Raw genomic sequence first — 26,790 nt, 5'->3', positions numbered from 1 at the left:
TAAGAGATAAACTCTTGTTCCCTTGAGATTAGGCTTCAGTCTTATGATGATCATCTTGGGGAGGATGACGCAAAGAGGTTATTAGCGCAAAATATCATGTGATAAGGCTTTGATTTCCTCAGCAGAGGCGGGAGCTTGTGTCTGTTTTGTCTGAGGCCACGTGTGATTCGTGTGCTATGTTGTGTCTTTTTTCTGTTTTAGTGTCAGGTTTTGGCTGCCCCTGTTGTGAAGTAGACGGTTGGCTGGAGAACAAACGGTGTTTTGTGGAGGTCGCATTCCTCTCGCATGGGGATTCCCTCAGGCATGCTGTGACCATGCTTCCTCTGTGACCTTTTTTTTGTGCGCTCATTCTGACTTCTTCGTCTCTATGAAGTCAGTATTATTTCTCAGCCCGTCCCTCCATGTCTGTGTGTTCTGGTTTTCAGGTGAACAAGCAGGTTTGACATGTTTCAGAGCAGAAAGTCAAATAAAACTTTGCAAAAGGAAACACTGGCGTGCACAACACTGAAGTATGTTATTATGTTTTGTTTTCCGGTTGTCCGTCTTGGACTAAGACCTAGAACCTTGTACTAAGGTCAAAGGTCAAGCTCACTGTGACCTCAGCTGGTGACTTGACTGGTTGACGGAGGCATACAACCACAAGGTGGTAACTCTAGTGCCTAAATGACTCAGGTGACCCTTGGGCCAATTACTGTTAAGCTGCTTCATGAGCAGTCCCATCAGCTGATGTGTCAGTCAGTGGTTACTGGTCTTCCTGCAGTACAGAGAAAGTCCTGCTGAAAAATCATTATCAAGTCCACATCTGTGTCTGTGTTTAGTGCCCTTTTACATTAAAATCTTACAGAACCATTCATTGTCAGCCTGGTAATTGGTAGAATATAGTCTTTACAGGAAGGAGGGTTGCTGCATGTTCCCAGGTTATCTAATGGCCAGCAGGTATACATAAGAAATAGGACCAGGTATTGATAAATACTTACCTATGTCGATATTTCACAAAGTTATTACCAGGGAGCCGGTCATTTGACCTTACACAGACTGTTGGGAGTAGTTGTTCTGGAGCTCCAATGATCAATCAATGTGCATCTGTTATAATCCATTAATTCTTAATTTCAAGCCAAAAAGCCTTGCAATGCTGCCTGCAGCTTTCCAAACACGAGGACTAGACTTTTCTTTGATTTATATGATTGTAAACTGTTGATTGAATAAAACAAGAAGACATTTGAATACATCTCCTTGAGGTGTGGGACGTTACAACATCTTAAACAAGAAAATGGTCAGATTAATCATCAATGAATAGAATTGTTAGTTGCAGCCCTAAGCGGTTCCCAAACTTGGAGGGTGGGCACTGGGCACCCTGCAGAAACATTGTAGGGCGTATGCACATGATGAGGAGTGAAACACACCACACATTTTGACTTGTCAAACACAGTTGTAACTTATAACTGAAGTTGTGCGTGCTGCATTGCATTGCAGTTATTTCTTAAACAGCGCCATGGCTAATGTCATGAATTCCACTTGTGCTTTTCCTTCTCTGTTAAGTTTCAGTATCTGCTGTAAAAAAGTTCTGGGAACCTGATTAATTTTGGATCAATGAAAAATAAGAGTGCTCGGATGCCAGCAAGACTGTCAACATTTAAATCAGACAGCAAAACATTACACGTTGGACGGATTGTTGACAGGGAAGGAAATAAAACCCTGCCGATGCTCGTTGAGCAAACAGGTTAATTTCCCCATATTGTGTTGTGTCCAGATGCAGTCTGTTTATGGGGTTGGGGGACTTGAAATACTGGGACAAACCACTCTAGAGGAATGCACCGTTGACATCTAGGACACAGAAACACCAGCATCCATGTGATTGTACAGCCAGCATCCATGTGACGCGTGTTGTTGTATAGTCAGTAGGAATGTCACCCTCTGTGGATTAAATACATCTAAGTATTCCACTGAGTCTGGCTGACATGCCTCTCCACCTTGCTAGCCTCACTGATGCATCATTCTGCAGCGAGGCCAGGCATATATCTCTATATTTCATCAGTTTTTGGTGGAGTCTTTACTGAAGGATTAAATTGTACTGTATATGTATATAAATCCTAAATTTGATAGGACTGTGAAATTGAACTATGAAATTAATAGAAAAAACACTATATTTTCATGTATATTGTGTGTACAGAGATGTGTTGGATAGCAGAAACTTAAATTCCACATAATTAGCTTTGAATTTGGCATTAATCTATCTATGTATCTAGCTTTACATTCCTAATGTGAATGCAGCAAGAAGCTGTATTTATACATTAATGCATTTTTTTGGGATTCGCACAAGGATAAAGAAGCTAGCCTGGCTCTTTTTCTCCCCTCAGATGAGCCGCTCTGTGTCTGGGCTGCTCACACTCACACAGATTGGAGCACTTACTGGGGTCAGCTGTGGGACAGTGGAGCTGCTTCGTGCTGTGTGCGACCAGTGTGTGTGTGTGTGTGTGTGTGTGCTGCTCATTGTGCACAAGTGTAAGCTTCCCGAGCCAATGTGATAAAATGCACCTGGCTGTGTTGGAGTCGAGAGTGCCTTGCATTTGCTGAGCTGTAATGGGACACAGACATCTGGAAATGCACCCTTGCTAACATCATCATCATCATCATCATAGTCCCCTGGAGGCACACTGGGAGTCACGCCTTGTGCTCAGTGATTGGTGTTTGAGTGTTCTCCGACCAGGTTGATAGCTCAGTGTGAGACCTGAAGGGAGACTGACATAATGTAACATAGAAAATGTCTTGATGGCTTGTGTCATACAGTTACGCCCGAGTGTTAGGCCACGTCCTCCAGTCTTTTAGCATCTCTTTGTTTCTCAATCAGTGAAACTGTGGTTGGCAGCCGCCTGCTTGTGATTCTTCTGCTTCTTTGCTCTTCTATGAAAGCAGAACTCTCTCTCTCGGTCTTTCCTTCTGTCTTTGCTTGCTTCCTGCCCCTCCCTCCCTCTCTGTTTCTCTCTGCGTCTCTGTAACATGATCAGTGTTGCACTCGAGCCACCGCGTGCTGCCGAACAGTCGCCTCTGACTTGAAGCGCAGCGGTTGAAGTTGCTGCACATGACAGGAAGCAGAGCTGCTGCTGTGGGTGCAGGGGCGGCACAGTGTAATGGTTTCAACAGACTTGTAGGTGTTGAGTTCAGCTGCAGCTTAGGTTTGCTGGTTATCCACTGAGTAGCCAGTCTTCATGTAAAAAGATGACAGAGGTGCTACTTGCAAATGCTACATTTCACATTTCACAAATATCACCATTAGGGTTAGGACATTTTTATTTACATTAGTGGTTCAAAAAATGCTCGAGGCAGCGTTCATGTGGACAACCAAGAAAGTCGGGGTCTGGTGGAAAACTCTGCAGAGAACATGTACGTGTAACCATCTTATTCCACGGGCCAAATTATCGGTTAGAGAACATGGAAAAGGAGACGTTTCTTTCCTTTAGTGTCTTTTGCACAGATACCACGATATTCAAGGGGGAGATTTTTAACTCCTTAAATGTTAGTGGACTCATAATGTGTAGCCAAGCATTGTTAAAACCCACAGACCCGTATTTTAAATTCCAGTGGAGAACCAAAATTTCCAAAGCTAATGTATACATGTGATACTGTCAATTCAGTGGAACTGATTTTTTTTCCAACTTTACCGCTTTAAAGTATTCCTCTGTAATATTTCATTTTTAGGACTAAATAAGCTACAATCAGAGTTAAAGTTCAGAAAAAGTACAATATATTAAGTTTTTAATAATAACTGTTCAACCTTTGGAAGAAACCTATGTGCTCATGAAGGTCCCTGTTGCTCATAGTAAGAAGATTATAGAGGTAAAATATGTCAGGGCCATTCAGGGGGAAAAAACTCATATGTTAAATGGTTAACTGGGCATATAAAGCTGCATATCTCAAAACGACCTCAACATTTTTAAGGGCTTGTATCCAGAATTTCTGAATAGCTGCACATGTAAACATACCCAATGATAGTTTTCGCGGGAAGGCAGTCGATGGGAGGGGAGACCAGCAAGCAGAAGAGGAAAAAAGCAGCAGCCAAACTACTGAATAACTTTATTCCTGGCTTGCTCACTCTTCTCCCTCCAACAGTGGTACAATGGGAAAACAAAGCTCTGCATCTCCGCTGCACGGCTCTTAAATGGAAATATGACAAGGTGGAAAATGACTCAGTCCTACACTCTTGGCTTTATGGCATAGTCAGGGTTCATAGAGTCCTTCTTCCTACTGTGCTTGTACACTGCATGTCAGCTAGCCAGCCTACAGACTCAGTGGCAGGGGCTCAGTAATGTTGCCCAGAAGCCGATCTAGTCCATACAGTCTGATTTCCTCTGCTTGAGTCCAAACGGTTTGGTGTCGCTCCGCCAAGCCTTGTTGGCTAAGCTATTCATCACCATCTTGACCGCTTAGCTTGAGCTTAAAGTGGCACTTTCTTGGAATTAATTCTCAATCTTTCCAAGTGGTTTAGGTTTATACTTGTGATCACATCTTGACCTAGTTATGGGAGGCTAGGTTTCAGCCTGTAGGCCAGTTTAAGACATAATGATTTCATATTGTTCGCTTCTCCATAAAACTCAAAACAGGAAGTCATGGTGTTAAGCTAGAACTGCCATGTGGCATGTGACTTATTTCTTGTATTTTGTTTCAGTATTACACATGCCTCCGTCTCACCTTTCTTGCCCTATGTATTTGTTGTCAGTCGCTCCCTTTTGTCATCTTTTTGTCTTTTTTTCATCCACCCTCAATTGTCTGAGCAACTGTTTCCCAGCACCGTGACAGTCCTCTGAACTTTGCGGCTGTCTCTCTGGTCTGTTTTGGCTCTGCTTTTGCATGAGTGGTAAACGTCTGGGGTGAGCCCATGTTAACTGCTTTCAAATAGCAAATGCATGTGCAGGAAAGGCGGAGTTAAGAACGTCAGATCAAATAGAAATACTGTGTTTATTTGAAGCTGCATGTATTTGTGTTCTGTCCATCTTCCTCTTTCAGGAGCAGCCAAAGATCATTGAACCACTGGACTATGAGGCTGTGGTGTTTCAGAGAAAGGCCCAGATCCACAGTGACCCCCACCGAGACCTGCTGCTCTGCCCTGTCGACGATGTCTCAGTGAGTCCCTTCATGCTTTCTCGCTGCGTCCTTTGGGACTCGCTGTCACCCTGGTCAACTTCTTCCTCAGGATGAAGTCACAGCCCAGGCAGCTGTGCAGCTTACCCAGCAGTCTGCTGTCTCCTAGCGTCAGTATCTAGGAGTGTAGGGCTCTGTAGGTCCTTAGACTCCCATTTCTTGCCATCCCCTCATACACTAAGCTTCCAAAGTTATCACTTATTAAATTCAATTAAAGTTGTAATTGGTTGGCACATAAGACTGAAAAATCCAGATTGTTTAGTAGAAGCCAGTCAATACAGGAAATTTGAGGCCAATAGAGTGTTTCAAAAAAAGATGATGACATATCAGGCGATATTAATTTTTTTGCAGAAGAACATACACAAACATTTTCAAAACAAACCCCTTAAATTTATGTTGTCAAGATTTTGACCAAGATATGATCTCAGCAGGACTTTGTACAGTGTAAAAAATCAACTCGTCAGTGCTCTTTGTTGATGTAATGGAGCAATGTTTCTAAATTTCCTCATGTTAATGGAGTGTCTGAAATATATTTTCTTGTTACTTATTGGGTTGACATTTTCGCTGATACCGATATATCTGCAATATGCTAATAATAATAATGATGTATCAGCTTGGCCAAATTTATCAGTTTGGCTGTACTGTATAGGGCCAGAGCAACCCCATGACATGAAACAGAAACACTAATGCCCAACATGATCATCCCTTAAATGACAAATTCAATTTCCAAGAACATGGATCTCCTTTTTACCATCAGTTTTATTGGTTATAATAACATTGTACCCAGCAAAGTAAGCTCTAGGATAGCTGTTTCATATCTAAAAATAGGTCAGGTGGGGACAGAAATATAAACAGTTCAATGATCAGACAGTTTCTGAGTAAACCACCAGGTCAGCCAGGCTTAAGAGTGAACAGTTTTCAGACTGACCTCAGAGTTCAACTCAGATGCATTGTTGCAGATTTCATGTGTGCTCCCTTTGGGTTTCACCTCCAAGGAAAGTGGTTTAGCTTATCTGGTTAAACCGTTGTCTTGTTTGCAACTTGTCTGAGTGTCTGACATGTTGTGTTTCTTGCGCTGTCCCATTTCTTAGCAATGACTTTGGTGAGAACAGTGTACAAAAATAACCCTCAAGCTGTTTTGAACTGAATATATCCTGTGGATTATTCATATAAAAATAAGCATTCTGTGTGGAAATACAGCCTTGGTTGTTTTTTTCTGTAAAATTTTAAAATGTACGTGCTTTTTCCACAATGAATCAATGCTGGATCCAAACTCTTCTTCTTTCGTGCCTTCCAGCATCAGTCAATCCATCTGCAGCCTGTGACTTGAAGGTCAAATACAAGATCTTATACTCAACACACCTGTGCTAAGATCTCCACAGTAAACAGCCAAATCAGCAGCTTTTTTCTTGTAAAACCATCGGAGCAAAACTGCAAAATATCACCTTCTAAAGGAAGGTTTCCCATCATTAATCACAGCTCATCCCCAACACACAAGGCTCAGTTATTTACGGGCCAGTCCGACGGGCCTGGCCAGTCAAATCCAACCCAGCCAGGTACTTCTGCTCTGTATTTATTGGTGCTGGCTCAAACATGTGGTTTTGTTTAGAGCCACGTCTGGCTCCGTGTCTGTTTTTTTCCCCCCATCCTGAGACAGACTTTTGACACTCTGTTGTTCCTTTGTATCTCTGCCTACTGTTTTCTCTCATTTACTTTCTCTTTGCCTGTTGTCTGTGGTTTCCTGCTGTGCAGCTACAACGTCTTTGATGAGAAGATAAAGAAGTGTCATCACCAATATTTCATGAACGTTTGTTTTAGGGTCATGTGTGTCTCACTGTTTGTGTGCAGGAGTCCCAGATCTCCCGGCAGAGGAGGACTGTTGTTCTCTCGGTGCCTCAGAATGCTGAGCGGGAGGCCAGGAGTCTGTTTGCCAAAGAGGTAGTGTAACCCTGCAGTCCCCTGTGTATCAGCACGTGTATGACTTGGCCCCACTCAGTGTCACATGGCACATTTTAAGCAACGCCGTCCTTTCTAAAAAATAGGTGGTTTTAGAGTGAAAGATATTGAAGCTGGGTATTCACAATTTTATAAATATCCTCAATAATCTTACTTTTACTTTGTTTAATTAATTAGAACCTGCTCAATGAAAAGCAGACATTAAATGCAAGAAAGTTCAACTCTTAAACATAAAAAACGATTTCTTAATGACTTCACAGCAGCACTCATGCCCTTCAGCCTGAAGTGGTCACTCATAGCTCATAAAGAAACACTAAATGCACAGGCCAGTGGTAAACACGTGCTGCGCTGATGATATATTGTGTTTGCAATGAAAAACAGACTCTTCTGGCGCGATGTTGGATATGCTCTGCTGCTCTGCCAGGCTCCTAATCTGTGTTCATCAGCCAGCTCTCATGACTATGATATAGCAGTGAAACAACTGTCACAGGGGTTGTTAAAACAGACCACAGCTTACTCAGCATCTATTGAACAAAGATCCTTTCAGCTGACTTAAATAATAATTTCTGCTTGCAGTTTCACACTGAATAAAATATGTACAATGAAAACCATCTTGGGTGACAGCAAATAGAAGTCAATAGAAGTCATGGTTAGGGAAAGACCTCTTCAGCCACTTATTTTGAGTTCATAAATAAGTGATGTCGAGCTGGAATGGTCTGACCAGAAAGGGGAACTGAGTGCTCTGTCCTCCTCCGTGAGTCACAAGAACTGCGTGCTTGCTTTTGGTCACTTTGCTAGTATGGTATGCTTGTTATATGTGAATGCGTGTGCTGCCCCTAATCCAGCTCTCTCTCTCTTGCCCTGTTTGACAGTGCATCAAGATGTACAACACCGACTGGCATGTAATCAACTACAAATATGAGGCTTACTCTGGTGACTTCCGCATGTTGCCAAGGTAAGGAAGATGAGAAAAAAGAACTTGACAGATATAAATTGGAAACGCAGCTCGGACATGTAGAAAATTTAGAGGTCAGGGATCAGAGCCGGTGCAAAACAACATCAGAGTTCTTTACTGCCAAATATGTAACATGTACAAGAGATTTACTCCGCTCACATGGGTCTGCGTGATGACGACATGCAACAAATCACTGATCCTGTGTATTAATCCAGCTCTGGTGCTTCGGCAAAAAAGAGGAAATGCTGCATACAAATTGAAGTAAGTGCACAGAGTTCAGCCAGATATTCCTCTACAGCACAGCAGGTGCAGCCCAGATGTTTTGAATTCATATTTAAATGGCGATCGGGCTTCCTTCCTTAAAATTTTTATCACCGCAACCTTCACTTGAACCATGAATTGGAGTGAAAGAAACATATGCGTAAAAGCATTTTCCACACACCCTATAAAGTCCAAAGAAAAAAAAAACATAACGCTGGTACAAGATTTACTGACCAACACAGCACAAACTTAGTAAGGGAGACGCGTTAAGATGTGTAGATCAGGCAGTGATATGTTACATGCTTTACAAAGAGTAAAGATGTAGAGAGATGGCAGACCTCGCCACAGGGGATGTACAGTCAGGAGGGGGCTGATTTATTGAAGACCGCTGACCCTCTCTCACTGTCTTTTCATAGCAAAGGCCTGAAGACAGACAAGCTGCCGGCTCACGTGTTCGAGATCGATGAAGACGCCAAAGACGAGGTGAGCAGAGGTGCGCTGTTAGATCAGACATTGATCACTGCAGTGAGGATGAGTGGTCTGCTATTGACTCACCGGGCCCTGTGTGGACGGCCTGCACCACGGACGTATGCACAGCTTTTAGTGATGTCCTGTAAACCCTGCTCGAAAATGAAAAAGATCCCTTTAATCTATTTTAATCCTGGAGATAAGACAGAAATTTGGCTCACTGAACATGCCTGAAAATATAAGCAAGCAGAGCAGCCGTGCCCTGCATGGACATGCACTGAACTGGTAAAGGTTTCTGTGACTTATGGTCTGCCAGTCCCTCAGTCCACCCGGCAGTGTGCGACCCCTCAGAGACTGAGTGCAGGACAGCGAAACCATCAGCCTTATACGTCCTATAAATAGCCCTCATCGATCCTCCTCCCTCTGCCCTCCGGCCGGATGCAGATAAACTTAGACAGAGAAAGGATTTAATGGAAGGAATATAAATGCTGCTGTGCTGCCAGGACGGGGAGGGCAGGGAGGAGATGGTTCTATTGCTTCTCGAAACAACCCATGCTAGACTTACATTTTGCATGATCGTATCCGGCTGTGATGGCAAATATTTAAGGACAAAAAACCCCCCCCACACATAATACACTTATGATAAGGAAAACGATCGTTACGTCTTTCAGTTATATTTGCTTGTATAAATGTTTGCTTTTCTGTGTCCTTTGTGTAACCTTTTACACACATCCACAGGGCAGTACCAATAAATCAATAATATGCAGTTAGGGACATTAAGCATTAGGTGACAGTGCTAAGTACCCTACCACTGTTTATATTAAGGTGTGGTGAGGTGTCTATGCATGGTGGCTGCTGTCAACTGCTGTATGTCTGAGGGAAGTATGGACTTGAGCAAGCTGCAGGAGAACCGCCAGCCAATTAGATTATAGGACAAAGCTAGAGAGAAAGGAGGAGGCGTGACGCTCTGAGGACAAAATGCAACATAAATGTGATTACACTCTCCTCAATAAAGCACAACGCCTCTACACATCTCAACCCCCTTTTTCACTCAGTGTCATGATATGCTTGTCATGTTCCAGCCTTACATTAAGCTAATTAGGCCTCCTCTTCTGCGAATCCCTCCAAGTGGCCTGATGCCTTACTCCCAAGAGGGTGTGCATGTTTGCATGCGCATATGAGAGTGCTCATTCCCTTGTGATGAATGTTTGTGTGTTCTGTGGTGCTGATGAACAGTCCCATGATAGCTGAAGATGGAAGGGCTGCACTGACACAACGCCAGCTCAAGTAAAGAGAAAAAGGCAGCAGCATTTGCGAAAACAAAGCAGTGAATCAGAGAAATAAAACGTCATGTTCTAATCTGTGATGCTTAATATGTAAGACCGCTAACCTGAATTAACCTGTGTAATAATGTGAAAATGTTTTGATTGATTTCTGTCTTTGTGTCTGTCAGGACTCAGCATCGCTGTGCTCCCAGAGGGGAGGCATCATGAAGCAGGGCTGGCTTCAGAAAGCCAACATCAACAGCAGCCTGTCTGTCTCCATGAGGGTGAGTCACCACCAGACCTCCCGTCTGTTGTTCACACAACATAACAGCAACAAATGAAACAACAACAGCAAAAAGGTTCACAACAGAGCTCGGGAGACGTGGCAACTCTTTGTTTTCCTCCAGGGCTGATGCACCACTAAAACTACACTATTCTCTATCAGCTTCTGCATTGCTCTGTTCATTGTACTGCACTGTATGAGCCAGTAAACGCAGAGAAAGCTGTGTTATAATATAAAAACAAGGAAGGAGACATAAACATAAGCAATAAAAGGGTGGTCAAAAACACATATGAAAATGTTTAACAGTGTATCATATGCAGCATCTTCCTTTCAATTAGAAAATTAAATTAAATTTAGACAACGGCCGTGCCATGCAATGCTGCATTTCCCTGTTATGAGTGTCTGTTAGATATGAAGTTCCCTGATTTTCTCTCCATTGCTGTGAATTGCAGGTGTTCAAAAGGAGGTACTTCTACTTGTCTCAGCTCCCTGACGGCTCCTACATCCTCAACTCCTACAAGGATGAGAAGAACTGCAAGGACACCAAAGGATCCATCTACCTGGACTCCTGCATAGACGTTGTTCAGGTATGCAGGGCTGTACAGTCGCAGCAGCATCTTTTTTTCCACTTTGACTAACTCTTAAGCTTTCATTGTACTATGCTGTTTGTTTAGTTAAAACCCAAACACACACAGTTTAAACACCAAAGTCCTTTTGGTCTTTCTCCGTCTGTGCCTGCTGTAAGTTTTCTGTTCTTGGCAAAGCTCTCCCCCTCGTGAAAGTCAGTGTGTTTCCGAGTATCGCCATGCTCCAGGGGATTTTAGCTGCTTTGATTGGATAGATTTACTGCATTCCACTGACTTGGGCAGAAAAGTCCGGTTCCAGCAGATTATGAGGGGCTGCTGATGTTGGCTCATGGCACAGGCTGGTACATCATTCAGGTCTGCACTGACTGGACAGGCTGCCAGGAAGCTTTCAGCCTGATGAACACATTCAGAAGATGAATGGGAAGAGTGAGGAGACTCATTGCGGCGCTTTGATGCAGACTGTAATGCAGAATCTTGTGAAGCATGTTTGTTGTGTGCAGCAGGTTTTGCACCAGAAACACAGCAGTGTTTATGTTATATTTATAGAAAAATTATTCAGTGTAAGGACCATTAATCTTTAGTGAGGACCTTACCTCATCTGAAGCACTGTACAACCAAAAAGCTCATTATTAACGCTTTCACAAAATGTTTTGATCAGAAACATTGCCTACATGATATTATCACCCCTCTCACTGCCACAACATGGGATGCTCTTTTATCCATGTTAGGGTTTTGTTTTGGGGAAGAAGATAAAGCAAAGATTATAGCAAAGTATATAAAATACAATAACTCGTCTCTCCTCAGAGCCCTAAGATACGTCGTAATGGCTTCGAACTGAAGATGCAAGACCGCTACAGCCACTTCCTAGCTGCTGACAGCGAAGCAGAGATGGAGGAGTGGGTGGCCACGCTGAAACAGGCTCTGCAGAGCAGCACTGAGGCCAGCCAGGACAGGAGGAACGGTGCAGAGACAATAGACTGTGCTCTAGGTGAGTTACACTGCACCAACATCTGAAAACACACTTGGTATATAGACATAACCGGATCATCTTTCAGTCAACCACCTGAAGAGTTGCTGTCATGGTCTATTTTGCTATGATAATAATGATAGCATCTTTGAACATAATGTCTGAGCCTGTTTTAGGCCTTGGTTGCAGTAATCCCTCTCCCCGGCAGTGGAGACTGTCTAAAACTCCCCTGAATTTAAGTCTGATCCCAGTGTTATGACATGTTAATGGCTTCTATATTGCAATGATACACAGCCAATAAATAGGCTTAACACTATACCTATAGTTGCTGCCAGTAGAGACATAGAAGTTGTATGCTTGCACATCAGCAGTAAATTTTTCTAAAATATGTTCAGCTGTGCAGGTATGAGTAAATCAAAGCTCAGGAATCTGAGAACTTGGTTCAGCTGTTTTATTTGTTCGCTTCGCTCTTAAGTTTCGCTCCCAAATTCTCTCAAGTGTGTGTTTCTTTAGGGGGCAGTTACGATGAATTGTTGAACCCGTTGCTGTGGAAGAAAGCCTGCAGTTTTATGCAGTTTTATGCAGTTTGCGTATGTCTTGCCAGCATCTGTGGGTCTTTTTTCTTATATAATAGTATATTATCTGCAGAACGTCCCAGTGAAACCCAATAGGCCTAGCTTTGTAGCAAATCTCCAAGATGCTGATGAGTGAGTGGGAGGCCGTCCAGAAAGATGGAGGGTTCACTCAGTCCATCACCTGGGAGTCAGCAGAATAGTGAAGGGCCTCTTTTTAATTTGGCCAGTAGACTGTAAGATATTAGTTTAGCTTAGACAGCCACACAGGGAGCCATTAAGGAAGCATCGAGTGAGCAGAGCTTTATTGGACCTGATTTGCAATATTGTGATTTGTTGTTGGACTGGCTCTCTGTGCATTGTGATTGCCTTTATTCATGCGAGATCACTGTCCTGGTCAATCAGATGACGACACTGCCAGCCAAGGTAAAGGGGAGAGCCTGCTGGAAAGCCTCGGGAGGAGCCTACACCCTGAACTTATGAAGGTATGAAGGATCAGTTGATTGCTTATTGATTCACTCAGACAGACAGAAACCAAAAACATTTAAAATTATGTTTTGGATTTGGTTTATGAGTGTAATTATTTTTTATTTGTAATATGTCCTGTTTTTGTTTTGTGCCTATCACGACACAGTGATAGGCTTAAGTGCAAACAATAGTGATGAAATGAAAAAAATGAAAAAAGCTGCCACCTGACAGCAAAAGAACTTAATGACAGCAACAAATCTCAATAATTAGTCTGAGCTTCTGTTCCAAACCACATTCTTTTAACCCTTTGTTTATAATTGTCTACAAGAGACATAAAGGAGCAGCTCTTTTGTTGGACTCCCTGTCTTTGAGTGTGTTTTCTAAGCTTGAGAACGGCAGTGTTTATTCCACCGAGGCCGGGCCGTTTTAATATGTCTGTAAACCCAGAGCTACACGCAGACAACAAAGCCCTCTGTGCTCTGTGCTGTTTCACTCTGTTTGCTCTGGGCCACTCCAGCGCAGCTTCTCCCTCTCCATGAGTTTATCTGCAGGCTGGTCACAGTGAGAGCAGAAACAAGGGGAAGAGAGGTGGGGAAGGAGATAGATTAAGGCTCTTACCGTGACCTGAGGGTTTGATTTGTTTGTCTCCATTAGACGCCCTTCTTTCTCCTTCTGTCTGGGTCTTTTTACTGCTTCTGTGTCTTACTCTGTCTGCATTTGTATTGTTTTACTGGCAGGGAAACACTAAACGGTAACGGATAACAGGCTTTTTGCTGTTTTACAGTCATGTATATGTTTTTTCAATGGATGAGTGTAACAAAAATAGTCAAATAATGATAAGAAACTACATGGCAAAACATCAGGCTAAAGGAATTTAAAACTAAAGGTATCATACAATTAAAATTGCATTTACATTACATCAGAATTGTCTTTTTATGTCATTTACATTCTTCGCATATGTGTGTGTGTGTGTGTGTGTGTGTGTGTGTGTGTGTGTCTGTGTGCGTGTGTGTGTGTGTGACCAGCTCAATAAGATCAACAGGAATGAAGGCAGACAAAAGCTTTTCTCTCTGGATCCTGAGACACAGGTATACTGTAGACAATGCTTCTTTTAGCACACGGCTGTCCTATGATTTATTTATTACACAGTCGATTCAGACTGTTTGATCTCTCATTGATTTGCCATTATTTGCACTGTTTTCTTCTCCTTCGTCCTTTTTCTCTGCACGCACCTCCTCACTTCACTCCTCTCTCCTCTCCTCTGGATCGATCATTCTCTCCTTGCGGTTTTTCCTCTCCTGCCTTCATGCCTCCTGCTTCCCTCTTTCCACCTCTCCCTACTCCTGTCCGACATTCAGAGGCTGGACTTTTCAGGCATCGAGCCAGATGTGAAGCCATTTGAGGAGCGTTTTGGCCGTCGAATCGTCGTCAGCTGCCACGACCTGACCTTCAGTCTCCAGGGCTGCGTTAGCGAGAAGGGCGATGGCGTGCTCACCAACGTATGTCGCTGCCCAATTTCCACCACAAAGAGTCTTTTTATATTCTGCTTATGTGACTCTACTACTACCTCTACTACTTTCTATGCCTCTTCATTTGCCACTAAACCTTTCATGGTCAAATATATGACCAAATGCTAATACAATAAATAAAAACAAGTCAAAAAGTAAGGTGATTTTGTGTGTATGCACTTCTGCATATAATCACAACACAGTTTTCCTTTCCACACCGCACAGCCTCAACCATCCTCACCCTCTGCAAGGCTGCCCCAGATAATATACCTTCATAATTCATGTTGGCCTGCCTGGAAGCAACAGAAGTAACCAGGCCAAAAGAGGCTAACACAACTACAGAACATATGACTGCCTTCTCAAATTTGAGTTTAGAAACAAAGAATGCAAAGTTTTCTTTTTTTAATCTAATATGGAAGAACCTGAGCTATAAACTTCATTGCTCCAGATAAACCCAGACTGAAGGTTACGCAAGAAGTCAGTCTGATGAATATGGAAATGTCTTCAGTGAGTTATCGGCGAAGTGCTCTTGGTAGCATGAGGCAGCAGTTTAGTGCGCCGCCTTTGTCGGAGTGGATCGCTGTAGTCATAAAACATTGAGCTAGACCTCCTCTTCCTGCTTGCTGGTGCATTAGAGGGGCTGGTAGGAGAAATGAACTGAGTCATATTTGTGGTTTGGAAGCGGCACGCTCTCCCTTTCCCTCCCCTCTTTTTCTTCCACAGTCTCTGATAGGTTTCATGTTTAATGGTTGGAACGAGGCTTGTTCATCATGCAGGAACAATTCATCCTGGCATAAGTGCACTTAGTCATTCAAAAAAAGGGGGGCTTCCAAACTAGGGATGAACCAATATTTGTTGGAGTCTGATACACAGAAAGACACTATTTTTATAACGTTGATATTTATTCTTACATATTTAGGCCCAATTTTCTCGTGGAGAAGGCGAGAAGCGGGCCGAATTTCGGCCCGCTTTTCCGCCTTCTCTTCTTCTAAAAAAGGTTATAAAAATGGAAAAATCTGCAGTTTTAATTGTTGTTGATTGAATAGCATGGCAGATTAAATCTCTGAAGTGAAAGTCATAATTATGTAAGTGTTTCATGTGGTTTATTCTGCTTATGAATGCTGGTTGAGGCAGGTTTTACACAGATTTGAGAGACAATGACCTTCAAGGTGTCATATTACAGGTTTTTAGCATCTCTGTGTCATAGGAATACAGCCCATACTTAAACAAGTTATCATGATTTTTGCGCTGCATCTACACTCTCTGAATCTCAACCATTCATTTTACTTGTGAAATGTCACACTGTTAGTAGGTTAAAACTGCCTTTGTTGTGCTAACCCTGAAAGAATGTAGAACAAGTGTCAGATATTATAGGGTTAACATCATCATTCTTGATATCCCTGCAAGTATGTTGCGTGCTGAGGTCATCCAACGTATAGTCCTAAAAAAAAAGTGAATTGTTAGGGTGAATTCTAAATTGGATTAAGCTCATTAAATCTAGCGTGAAATGGCGATGCAGGGATATTATGAGCCCTGGCTGATGTATTCAAGTGTGAAAAGCCCGTAAACCATCTCTCTGCTGAACCCCAGGTGGAACCATTCTTCATCAGCCTCGCTCTCTTTGACGTCTCCAAGAGTTGCAAAATCTCAGCCGACTTCCACGTTGACCTCAACCCGTCCTGCGTCAGGGAGATGCTGACCGACGCCTCGGGCCAGCTCTCTCCTTCGTTGGACTCAGAGGGTGGAGGAGGAGGAGGAGGCGGGGAGGGAGGAGGTGGAGTCATGGTGAACGGAGACTCAGGGAAAGGGAACGGCCTGCCTGCTCTTCAGAGGGTGTCGGAGGCTCTGCTGCGCTTCCCTACACAGGTAGACACTTGACTATGTTTAGACAGCTGTTTGATTGAGGAAATGAGTCTGTCTGACTCACTGATGGTGCACAGCCAATCAGAAGTGGGTGTGCAACCTGAATCATTGTTGTGTCATTCATACAGTTCCATCCTTTGTGAAACAAATTTTAACATCAGTGTCTTCTGGAAAAAAAAAATCTAATTGACTTAATTAATTATTTGTATTCATTATACTTATAAAAAAAGAGAAGTTAACTTGTTTATCAGAGTTTTAAACAAAATGTTTCAACATTCTAACAAGACTGTAAAAGTTATACCAAGAACTGGTAGCACATCTGATGGGATAACGGCAGAGCTGATCAAAGTAAGATTATGGATGACAGTAATTTTGCTTATATAAACTCAAAATAATACCAGAGAAGTCTGCTGTGTTGTATTTCTGGTTTGTTTAGGTCCACGCTCTTCAATCACAAACAAAAGTCACATGGACTCTGGTGCTTGCTTATTTGCCAGAGTTTTGGCAGCCCTTTCGTCCTGTTTTGCTGATGTGGTTTTTACTAATGAGAGACTGATTCTTAATTTTATTTTTTGTTCATAGCTATTAGGCCACACAAAGAACTGAAGAAAAACTTGTTTTGGGCTTGTCTTTGTTCAGATTGTGCATCTTAAGGTACTTTATAACATTTACAGGTAAAAACATACAAAAGAGAGAGCATTAATCTACAGCGAATTGTGTAAAAGCATGTTTTTTTTATCTCAGTGTCCATCCAAAGACACTGATGAATGCACTACTTGAAGCACATCTAGTAGTTCTCATGTAGTTCAAAGGGTTTTATTTACAGGAAGTCCCTCTGTGTGATGTGTCCTCAGAGGACCTTTCAGTTTCCGACACACGGCAAATAAAAATGTAGATACAAAAAGTAGCAGAAATTAAATACAAATAAATAGTCTATTAATAGCTACAGTTCACAAGAAACACACTGAGGATTTAAAGTTGAATCATCACCAGCAGAACATTATTCACACCCTGCGTTTTCCATGCCCCGTCAGGTTGTGGTTGGATGCTGTCCCTACACAGCTCAGTGCGGTGACAAACTGCTGAATTGTCCTTTATGTCTGTAAGGACACTCAGCGCTCCCATGCTGGCTGCGGCTGGCCTGGGAGGGACAGGGGCTAAGTAGCCATGACAGTAGTGTTTTTTATTACGATTCTTCCCTTTCATTCAAAGTGCTGTGTTTTCAGTTTTCATTGCATCGTAATACTTCCAGATGGTGAGCGTGTCTCCAGACAAAGCTTGGTCCATGTCCAGCCTTTAAAAAGTTTGAAGGGGCCCACGTGAGACCTCAGTTTTAGCTCATTCAGCTAGCATTTGCGAGTGATTTCATACTCCCTTCGGCTTGCCAGTTTTCTGATTTTAGCTCAGTCCTCGGTGATGTCAGCTTTATGCCTTGTCATATTTTCTTTGCTGAGCTTTAAGTCGAGAGTTTATTTAGGAAAGAGTAATGCCCATGAGTGAGTGTTACTTTTGGCTCGGGCAAACTCCTGCAGGTGCTGTGAGATCAACACACACACACACACAAATACACACACAAATACACACACACACACGTATTCCTCTGGCTGCTTGGCCCATTAATGTGATTAACTCACTCAGCGAGACCGGTGCCTGTTGTAAATTAGCAGCAGTTAGGTTATAAAACGTCAGATACTCACTTTCCATTTCCATGACAAGACACATGACTGGACACAGCGATAGACTGAAAACAAGCAACTTACAGGTGGGAAGATGAATAGGGGAGAGTCAGACTCCCAAGTACTCGGAGCAGAAACAGTATTTCTAATAGAGAATACAGCAACCAATGGCAGGCCACATTGTTATACACAGTTTGAAAGCCGTGGACATAAAATAAACCAACCATTCCAGGCTTCCGTATGTCTCATTTGTGGACTTAATGTTATGTTCTGCCAACCAACATCTGTGAAAGTACTACACCAGCAGAACACACACACACACACACACACAGGTCATCTGGACACACACATACAAACACAGGCATACAAACAGAGCAGGCTCTACCTCTGTGATTAGTGTGTTATTATAGCTCGGCTGCCCACAGTTTAATTTAGGTGCATTGGGTGTGGTCCAAGGACAGAGCCTCCACTTCTCATATCACTCCACCGCATCAGCAGATTTGGAGGAGGCCACAGCCTCCGTTCCTGTTGATGACATAATTCGCAGACTCGAATGCATTTGTCTCAGTGCGGATATTAAGAGTTCTATTTTTCTCTCTGCTAAGAACCAGCAGCAGCAGCGGTGGTTAATGTCTGCAAAAGGAAGCGGTGACAGCGCAATTCTAGGACGTGTAATGGCAAAATGTTGAATTTATTTTCCCCCCACTTTGTGCCGAGTGCGTTATATACAACAAATCATCGTGTTAAAGGCTGAAAACCAGAAGCAGCTGCGCGTGGTTCTGTTAAAACTGTGAAGATGAGTGAACGTGGGCAGACGGGAGGAGGCCTGCCTTCTGGCTTGTGTGTGACTGGCACCGTGCTTGTCTCTTCTACGATGTGTATTATTAATGTGCTTTTTGTGATGTCTACATCTATTCTGATTTAAAGCTACATTAGCCTCTTCCATGGTGCAACGGCTCCCTTGGTTGTGTCACTAAAATTCATTGCTTATGCTGAAATGTTTATGATTTCCAAAATGACTTCCTGCTGCTTCTGTCTAGATTGTTACTTCTGCTCCCAAAAAACTCAGTGGATTTTCTTCTAGTTTTTTCTCGTAATAGGTTTGTACGTCGGCATATCAAAATGAGCCGCATGATTTTCCAAGTGTCATTTCTGCCCACTTCACATTGTTTGTGTGAACTGACACTACGATCTTAAAGACAGCCCCATCTCACTGGACCAAAAATAGATGTGAGCCCCATGTGGTTTTCCTGTATAACTTTCAGCCATCAGCAGCCACTTCCCCCTGCACTTGCCTTGCAGAGAAGCAGTTGATGAAGACTGAGAGGACGTTTCACATTTGAATTGCTGGTGATTGCCTATTTATTTAAGCACCCAGCAGTCTGGATGAAGTGGTTTCTCTTTAGTTCCATGTATCCATCAAGTGATCATCTCTCATTTCACATTCCTAATGGAAAAAAGTCCTAGAAGGGTTTGACGGAAAGACAACTCACTGACTACAAATACCCCTTACAACCACAGATTTTGTTGTATACTGTATCATCAAGTCCCTACCCCAAGTAGCCTCCTCACTCCAGTTCTCCTTCTGTCCTCCAGGGTATCTTTTCAGTGACCAACCCCCACGCAGATATCTTCCTGGTGGCCCGTGTAGAGAAGGTGTTACAGAACGGCATCACACACTGCGCCGAGCCATACATCAAGACCTCCGACATCAACAAGGTTTGCCTTTCACCTCATTCAAAGTCAAATACATGATGAAAGCAGCAGCGAGCTTTCCACTTTTTGCCTTTTCTCTTCCATATTGATTTTGTGTTTTGTGTTGTCTGTCTCTGCAGACTGCTCAGAAGGTGCTCAAAGCTGCCAAGCAGACATGCCAACGTCTGGGCCAGTACAGGATGCCATTCGCCTGGGCTGCCAAGTAAGACAGGAATAATCCATGAGTCTAAATATTACTCAGTAATGAGTCTGTGTGGAGTCGTCTTTGGAACGGCCTAATCCGAATGTATAGAAGATACATCATGATAAGATCGTTGAGACTGATTGAGTACCAAAATCTTCATTTAAACCCACAACATGTTACAGTGAGTCTACACAGGAGGCACTTCAGCTGTGTTTTTTTCACTCATCCGTCAGGCATGTGTGATACAGCGCTTCAAGTCTATTTTCTTCCATTTTATGCACGTAACTATTGTGTGTTGGGCTCAGGTGACCTTACACTGTCCCTGAACGCATCCTGTGTAGACACAGATGGAGTGGAGTGGAGCTAGAGCTTCATGGACACGAAGTTAGAGACCGCTGGTGGAAATATGATACAATAAATGTTTTAACTGCCTCCCGCTGAAAATGGAAAGGACTACATCACACTAGCATTAGATTTTTATTACAATTCCAGCATGTTCAGCCTGGTACATTCATTAGGCCTGATTGGAAATGTGGATATTTTGGTGTTTGCACAAGGCCGTCGCTGTAGCCATGTGTAATGTGTTTCCAGGCAGGTGTTCAAAGATGCTCAGGGAAGCCTGGACATGGATGGGAAGTTTTCTCCTCTCTACCGTCAGGACAGCAGCAAAATCTCCACTGACGACATCATCAAGCTGCTGGCCGACATCAGGAAGTGAGTCACCACCACTCTTCTGCTATTTTAGCGAGTGCTTAGTTACTGTAGCTGAAAACACTTGTGCCGTTGCACATTCCTGCCTTTTTTATTTCAAATGCTTCCTTAGCATTCACCTCATCCCATCAATAAAGAAAGCTTTGTAAATGTGGAAAAGTCCTTTATTCAGACCTTATCGAACTTTGTTCTCATGTTGAATCTTTTTTCCCTCGTCAGACCTGAGAAGAGCAAGCTTCAGACCATCCCTGGACAGCTGAATGTCACCATTGAGTGCGTCCCACCTGACTTCTCAAGTATGTTGTCATTTCAAAACACTCCCCTTATCCTAACAAATCAAGTGCTGGCCTTGAAAACACACTAACCCCTGCACAAAGTGGATATGAAAGAGCTGTCATGCATTCTTACTCTTTAAATATAATATTTAGATTAAAACTTGCCTCAAAAAGCTTTGTGAGCCTGTTGTACTTAAATTGGAAACCACAAATATTGCTGTCATTCTTTATAATCTGCTGTACTGAGTTATGTGAGCCTGCTGTCATAGGACAGTTAGGAAAGAAAGAACCCTGCCTCCCTGTGGTGTCTTGTGCATCAACAGTTCCCCTGTTTTCACCGCTGCTGACCGTATCTACACTGTGGTATGTCAAAAACTGAAGTAGAATAAGCTTGAATTTCTTTTCCAAGATTGCCATCAAACAGTAGCAACAACCGCAAAGACCACACCTGTGGGTCTCTCACAACACACGTAAAAAAAAATTCTGTTTCTAGAATGCAAACTATGCAGGCTCACAGTGAATGAAAGTCAGTTTTAGGTTCACAAAGAAAAGGTGCATAAAGGGAAGGAAGGGAGGAAGCATGTTGGTGTGATGGGAGTGTACCCACATGGAGGAAAGAGCATGATTTAGGAGGAATAATAAAGGATAAACCATGGAATCCGGCTTCAATAACGGTGGTTCAAGAAAGTACGCAAAAGCGTTGCCAGGAAGTACTTATGATCGCTGTAAATAAGATGTAACTGACGCTATTTGTGAAGCCCAAAATCATGTACATTTGATCTGCAAGCTGTTTTTCTCATCAATGTGTGAGTTTGTACCGACAAGCAGTTTGGGTATTTGCTGTGTACTTAGCTCACAAATATACCGTGCACTCTGCTCCCGTAACTCGTGCACTCTGTCCTCCAGATACGGTGACTTCCTCGTACATTCCCGTCAAGCCCTTCGAGGAAGGCTGTGAGCGGGTATCGGTGGAGATCGAAGAGTTTCTCCCAGAGGAGGCCAAGTACAACTACCCCTTCACCTCCTACAAGAACCAGCTCTACATCTACCCCCTGCAGCTCAAATACGACAACCAGAAGACCTTCACCAAGGTGTGTGACTCAGAAGTCAGGAGTGGTGGAAGTGTGAATAAATTGTAAAAATCTTTTGCGAAGACCCGTTTCTGTGTTGTTGCAGCCTTGACAGAGTGAAGCACATATCACTCATGTGACTCAGAGTCACCCTCAGTCATTATTTGCTCTGCTTGTGCATTGATCGACTGCTGTGATTCTTCCTCAACGCCAGGCTAGAAACATCGCAGTCTGCATCCAGTTCCGAGATTCAGATGACGAAGGTGCAGCCCCTTTAAAAGTGAGTTACATAAACTGTATATGTCGAAATATGTAAGCTACTGCATATATATTAGTGATGCACACATTTGACTTTGACGATGAGGGATTTTGAAAATAAAGTCAGAATATCTTTAGAAAAGCATTGCTTCTTCTTTTAAAACCACTTGCATGGTGTATTAGCCAGTAACCGGACATGATTTGAAGCAGAATCTCAAACACAGAGGCAAACTAGTAGATTTTTACAGTCTTGAAAAAACTTTTTCTGTTAAAATTAAGACTTTATTCTGGAAATGTCTTACCAGTGGCCCTAAAATAGAGATCTGTCATATGTTGTTATGCTTTTATAACTACAAACGCTTAAAGTGACGGACTTCTGATATATTGTAGGCTGCTGTTTTTCTAATACGAAGATGCAAATTATGAACAAGGAGTTTATAGACTGAAAGGAACAACATCATCGAAAAGATGTGTGTTGATGATATTTCTGTTAAAAAGCATGCTCAGGACAGAACACATGCACAAACAGCAGAACATATAGGTGACCGGGAAATACGGGATAGATAACACAGTCCACATAAAGTTTCCACTGAACAAAGGAAGCAAAGAGGACTGAGGAGAGAAGAGGATTGATGATTGGGGGGATGAAACTGATCAGCAGGAGCCTGCTGCAAATGCCTCAGAAACAATAATGCTGTCATGCAAACTGGGAGATTTGATCACCAGCAGAGGCTTCACGCATGATAAACTGTTCCTTTTATTGCTCTTCACAAAGTGGAAGTCCGAGCGCAGCCGAGGGGCCAGAAAAAGAGAAAGGAAAAGCTCACAGAAGCTGGTTATTATAGCTGGCAGGAGAAGATAATGAATGGTCACTCGTTTCTCTCTTCTCTTCCTCTCCATTTCTCTCTGGCCACACATGTCAAATATTTGTGGGTGGAAACAGGCATCAAAGCACCGCGGATTGTTTTGCTTTTCACTTTGCCAGAGGGACGGAGGAAGACAGACATTCTCAACCTCCAAGACAATTTTTTCTTGATGCCTTGATTAAGACAGTCGAGACAGACAGATCAGCGTGCAGTCACATGTGTGTCTGTATCTGTTATATACTGCAGATCGCTCACACACACACACACACACACACACACACACACACACACAGAGTCTGGTCTCAAACAATGCTTTAAGTACACTGAGGCACAAAGTTATTAACAAACAATGAGCAGGAGCCAGCAGCACACCTCTCAGGAGATTTTAATCAGAGGAGGCGGAAGCTCAGGGAGGGTCTGGGATTACCATGAGACACTAATCTGGCTCGGAGGAAATTGTTTTGAAGCTTTTGGGAACAGGAACGTGAAAGTTGAAGATTTCCCAGAAGCTGTGAATTGAAAATACATCAATCTCTGCCGCCTGTTGATCTGTCAAACCCACAGTCATAGGTTATTTGTGGTCTTACCTGAAATTGTACTACATACCTGAAAAATGAGTAGCTCTGCCAGTGCAGCCAGTAGAAAATGTTTGGTTTTTGGTTGTGTGTGGTACAGTACATGTATGAACAAGACAGCCTCTCTGACAGATAAGATCTGATGCAGCTCCTATAGTCACACCTCGACCCTCATCCTGAGCCCAGTAATCAGGACTCCCATCAGCCCCTTTGCAGCTGTAAGGGCCCCTGAAAGGGTTGTTTTTCCATGGTGGTACGCAAACCATGCATCGCCTGCAGTCCTACTGTACCTTGTGATCTGCAACAACAGATCTTTGCTGAAATCTGTGTAATCCCCCCACCTCTGACACTTCCAACTTTTTCCCAGACTGAGCAGAGAGCTGAACCCTGTCCTCTCTCACATCCTCTTCCATCCTTCCATCTTTAGTCCTCCCGCTGAGGCTTTTTTCTTTCTGATCCTGGCTCCTATCAGTCTCAATTTCAATCAGTTGGCTCCAGAGCTCTGTCCTTCCTCTGGCCAGCACTGCTCATTACTGGTCATTAGAAATGACTGCAATTGTTAGCATCCTAATTACGGTATCCAACCAGCCATCTGAACAGGTCTGAGTTTTTCTTCCCTTTTGCTGCCCCCTCATTAGAATTTATTCTGGCCTGGTCAAGCTTGCCACACAGGATCATTTTCCCACGGAGCCTCTTCGTGCAGTGGCTGCTGCTCTGCTGCAAAACAGCTTCGGCTTTAAATTATTCCTCCTTGAATTTGTGGGTGCATTCATAAAATATCTCACATTTACATCTGCCAATGGCTCTAGTTGCCATTTGGAAAGACAAATGGATGTTTATGTCATCACATGTGCAGTCAAAGTGCTCTAATTGTTCTGTGTTGGTTGGTTTTGTGACATCCAGCAGAGGAGGGAGGATAAACAGTGCTTTGTAAGGCCGGAAAATGTATATAATTTTTCATGATGAGGCCCCTCTTGTGTAGGCAGAGGCCATGCTTTTGATAATTTCAGGTTCCCCTTTGTAGCTTCTTAATTCTTTGTTTAATCTGGTGGTGCTTCAAAGATGCATGTGATGTAGGGCTTGCACGCTCACCCCGTCTTTTCTTCAAATATTGTCAGTAATCACACATTTCTGAGCACTTACTCACCGCCGTGCCCCAGCATCAAAGGGCCAGAGTTGGATGACTGATTTGCTCGCCTGCCTTTCAGTGCATCTACGGCAAGCCGGGAGACTCGCTCTTCGCCAGTAGCACCTACGCAGCCGTCCTGCATCACAATCAGAGCCCAGAGTTCTACGACGAGGTGAGAGATTTCCTCATAATCCCAACTTCATTCACCCACATCGGCTCAAGTTTCATATCACATTACATGCGGTGATGAGCAGTTTTACAGGCATGTGGCAAATAAAACCTTGAACAGAAAATGAAACCTGGAGAAACACACAGTCTTCAGTTTGTTGAAACTGAAGAAGATAAGACTGCAGCAACAATGAATAAGCACCCTGCAACTTTTTTTTTCTTCCTGTGTTCAGTACTCAAATTCCTCAGCCAGCGCTGAGATAATCCCATAAATCTGTCTCAGGGTAGGGCTGTGATCGCACACTAGACTGGTCAAACACACTCGAAGGCAGGCGCTCAGCGGAAGAGGTATGGTCAGGATACTGCTAGGGAGGCAGAGCAGAGGGGGTCCATATGGCCCTGATATCAAACGGATTAGGATTTTAAGAGTCCCCACATGCGCCCGCATGCACACACAGAGCCACACTCAGTGGGATTTCCACTCACGTCATGGAGTATTTCTGCTCAAACAGGACGACTGTGATCTTTATCTTTTTAGCATATTTTGTCTTGTTCTTTTAGCTTTTTTTTTCTCTAAAGTGTCTTTAAGGACACTGAGAAACACTGTATAAAACTGATTATTATTAGTTGTAGTAGCAGTAATACACCAATGATTCTGACATTTCAGAAAATCTCAGTCAGGATTCATACAGGTTGTCACAGTGGATGTGTCTAACTTCCCCAAGAGAGAACATTTAACACTAATGCAATGAATCATACTCATGTTATAAACTGGAGAGTCATGATATTCATTCATGACATTCTTCAGGAATTTGTTGGTTACTAGGCCTGTATCAGTGGAAAACAAGTTGTTGTCTATGTGTCACTTCCTGTGAGAAAATCAGCATGTACAAACACAGAAGGAGAATACATAGCCTTGCTGTTGCTGCCCCCTGGTGGATAATGATCTTTGTTAGATTTCATGGTGATGTTTTTTCAGGGATTCATACATACTGTATCACATGACACCCATGGGTCTAAGAGCTAAATGCCACTACAAGTTACTGTGCAAGCAAACTTTTTTAGTTATTACTCAATATTAATTTAAGTTCAAAGACTGGGAAATGAAAAGTTGCATTGCTGATGGTTCCACACTGTGCGTGACAACGGAGTAAACAAACTCTCAGTTGATTTTATACCAGTTTTGTTCAGCAAAAAAACTAAGAAAAAACTATATGAAAAGTTTCACGGTTTCTGAAAGACAAATTACGATGAAGCCACACTTTTCTAAAAGGCACTATCTGTGGAACATGTGTGACATTTATGTCTGTCGGATTCCAAAGTAGATTGAAATCACAAGGGTGGTGAAATCACAATATCTGATAATGCTTTTCAGCTGCCTTTGCTTGTGTTTGTTTGAAAATGTGTTTTATATGATAAAATCCACTTTCGTCTCAGGTAAAACCTCTTCAGTGTGGCCAATAAGGCATGAAATAGCATGTCAATATTGTTACAGGTAGTGCTCTGCATCACAACTACATTGGATCTATAGTATGCACTATTCTGGTGTTGGTATAGAGACTGAAATGATGTTGATGTATTAAGCTTAAAACACAGACCTGCTCCATTGTGTACAGGTAAAGATTGAGCTGCCGGTCCACGTGCATGAGAAACACCACATCCTCTTCACCTTTTATCATATCAGCTGTGAGTCCAGCAGCAAGGCTAGCAGCAAGAAGAGGGAGGGAGTAGAGTCCCTGGGTGAGTTTGTTGGGACGTTTTCTCTGCCAATGCATGACTCTATATGTCCATGAATGCAACATCAGTCAATAACGTAAAAAGATTTGTTTTCCAAGAAAACTGTATTTTCAGTCAAGTAAAACACTTGCAGTAT

The 26,790-nt window shown here is 42.9% G+C and overlaps 1 protein-coding gene across 3 annotated transcripts in view; it reads left to right on the top strand.

The window, feature by feature from the left end:
• The window catches only part of dock11 (dedicator of cytokinesis 11), a 57,843-nt gene that overhangs the window by 1,341 nt on the left and 29,712 nt on the right, over positions 1–26,790 (top strand). For all 3 annotated transcript variants that reach the window (XM_041965549.1, XM_041965548.1, XM_041965547.1), the window contains exons 2-20: positions 5,002–5,118; positions 6,985–7,074; positions 7,965–8,047; positions 8,725–8,791; positions 10,230–10,325; positions 10,777–10,911; positions 11,716–11,899; positions 12,856–12,935; positions 13,944–14,006; positions 14,277–14,417; positions 16,017–16,292; positions 19,562–19,684; positions 19,801–19,883; positions 20,457–20,579; positions 20,796–20,872; positions 21,758–21,942; positions 22,136–22,201; positions 24,829–24,921; positions 26,534–26,657. In XM_041965549.1, coding sequence (XP_041821483.1) covers positions 5,002–5,118; positions 6,985–7,074; positions 7,965–8,047; positions 8,725–8,791; positions 10,230–10,325; positions 10,777–10,911; positions 11,716–11,899; positions 12,856–12,935; positions 13,944–14,006; positions 14,277–14,417; positions 16,017–16,292; positions 19,562–19,684; positions 19,801–19,883; positions 20,457–20,579; positions 20,796–20,872; positions 21,758–21,942; positions 22,136–22,201; positions 24,829–24,921; positions 26,534–26,657 — 2,206 coding nt within the window. The remainder of the gene's footprint in view (positions 1–5,001; positions 5,119–6,984; positions 7,075–7,964; positions 8,048–8,724; positions 8,792–10,229; positions 10,326–10,776; positions 10,912–11,715; positions 11,900–12,855; positions 12,936–13,943; positions 14,007–14,276; positions 14,418–16,016; positions 16,293–19,561; positions 19,685–19,800; positions 19,884–20,456; positions 20,580–20,795; positions 20,873–21,757; positions 21,943–22,135; positions 22,202–24,828; positions 24,922–26,533; positions 26,658–26,790) is intronic.

The sequence above is a fragment of the Chelmon rostratus genome, chromosome 23 (assembly GCF_017976325.1).
Source record: "Chelmon rostratus isolate fCheRos1 chromosome 23, fCheRos1.pri, whole genome shotgun sequence".
Classification (NCBI taxonomy): domain Eukaryota; kingdom Metazoa; phylum Chordata; class Actinopteri; order Chaetodontiformes; family Chaetodontidae; genus Chelmon; species Chelmon rostratus.
This window is presented reverse-complemented; position numbering and strand designations above follow the sequence as displayed.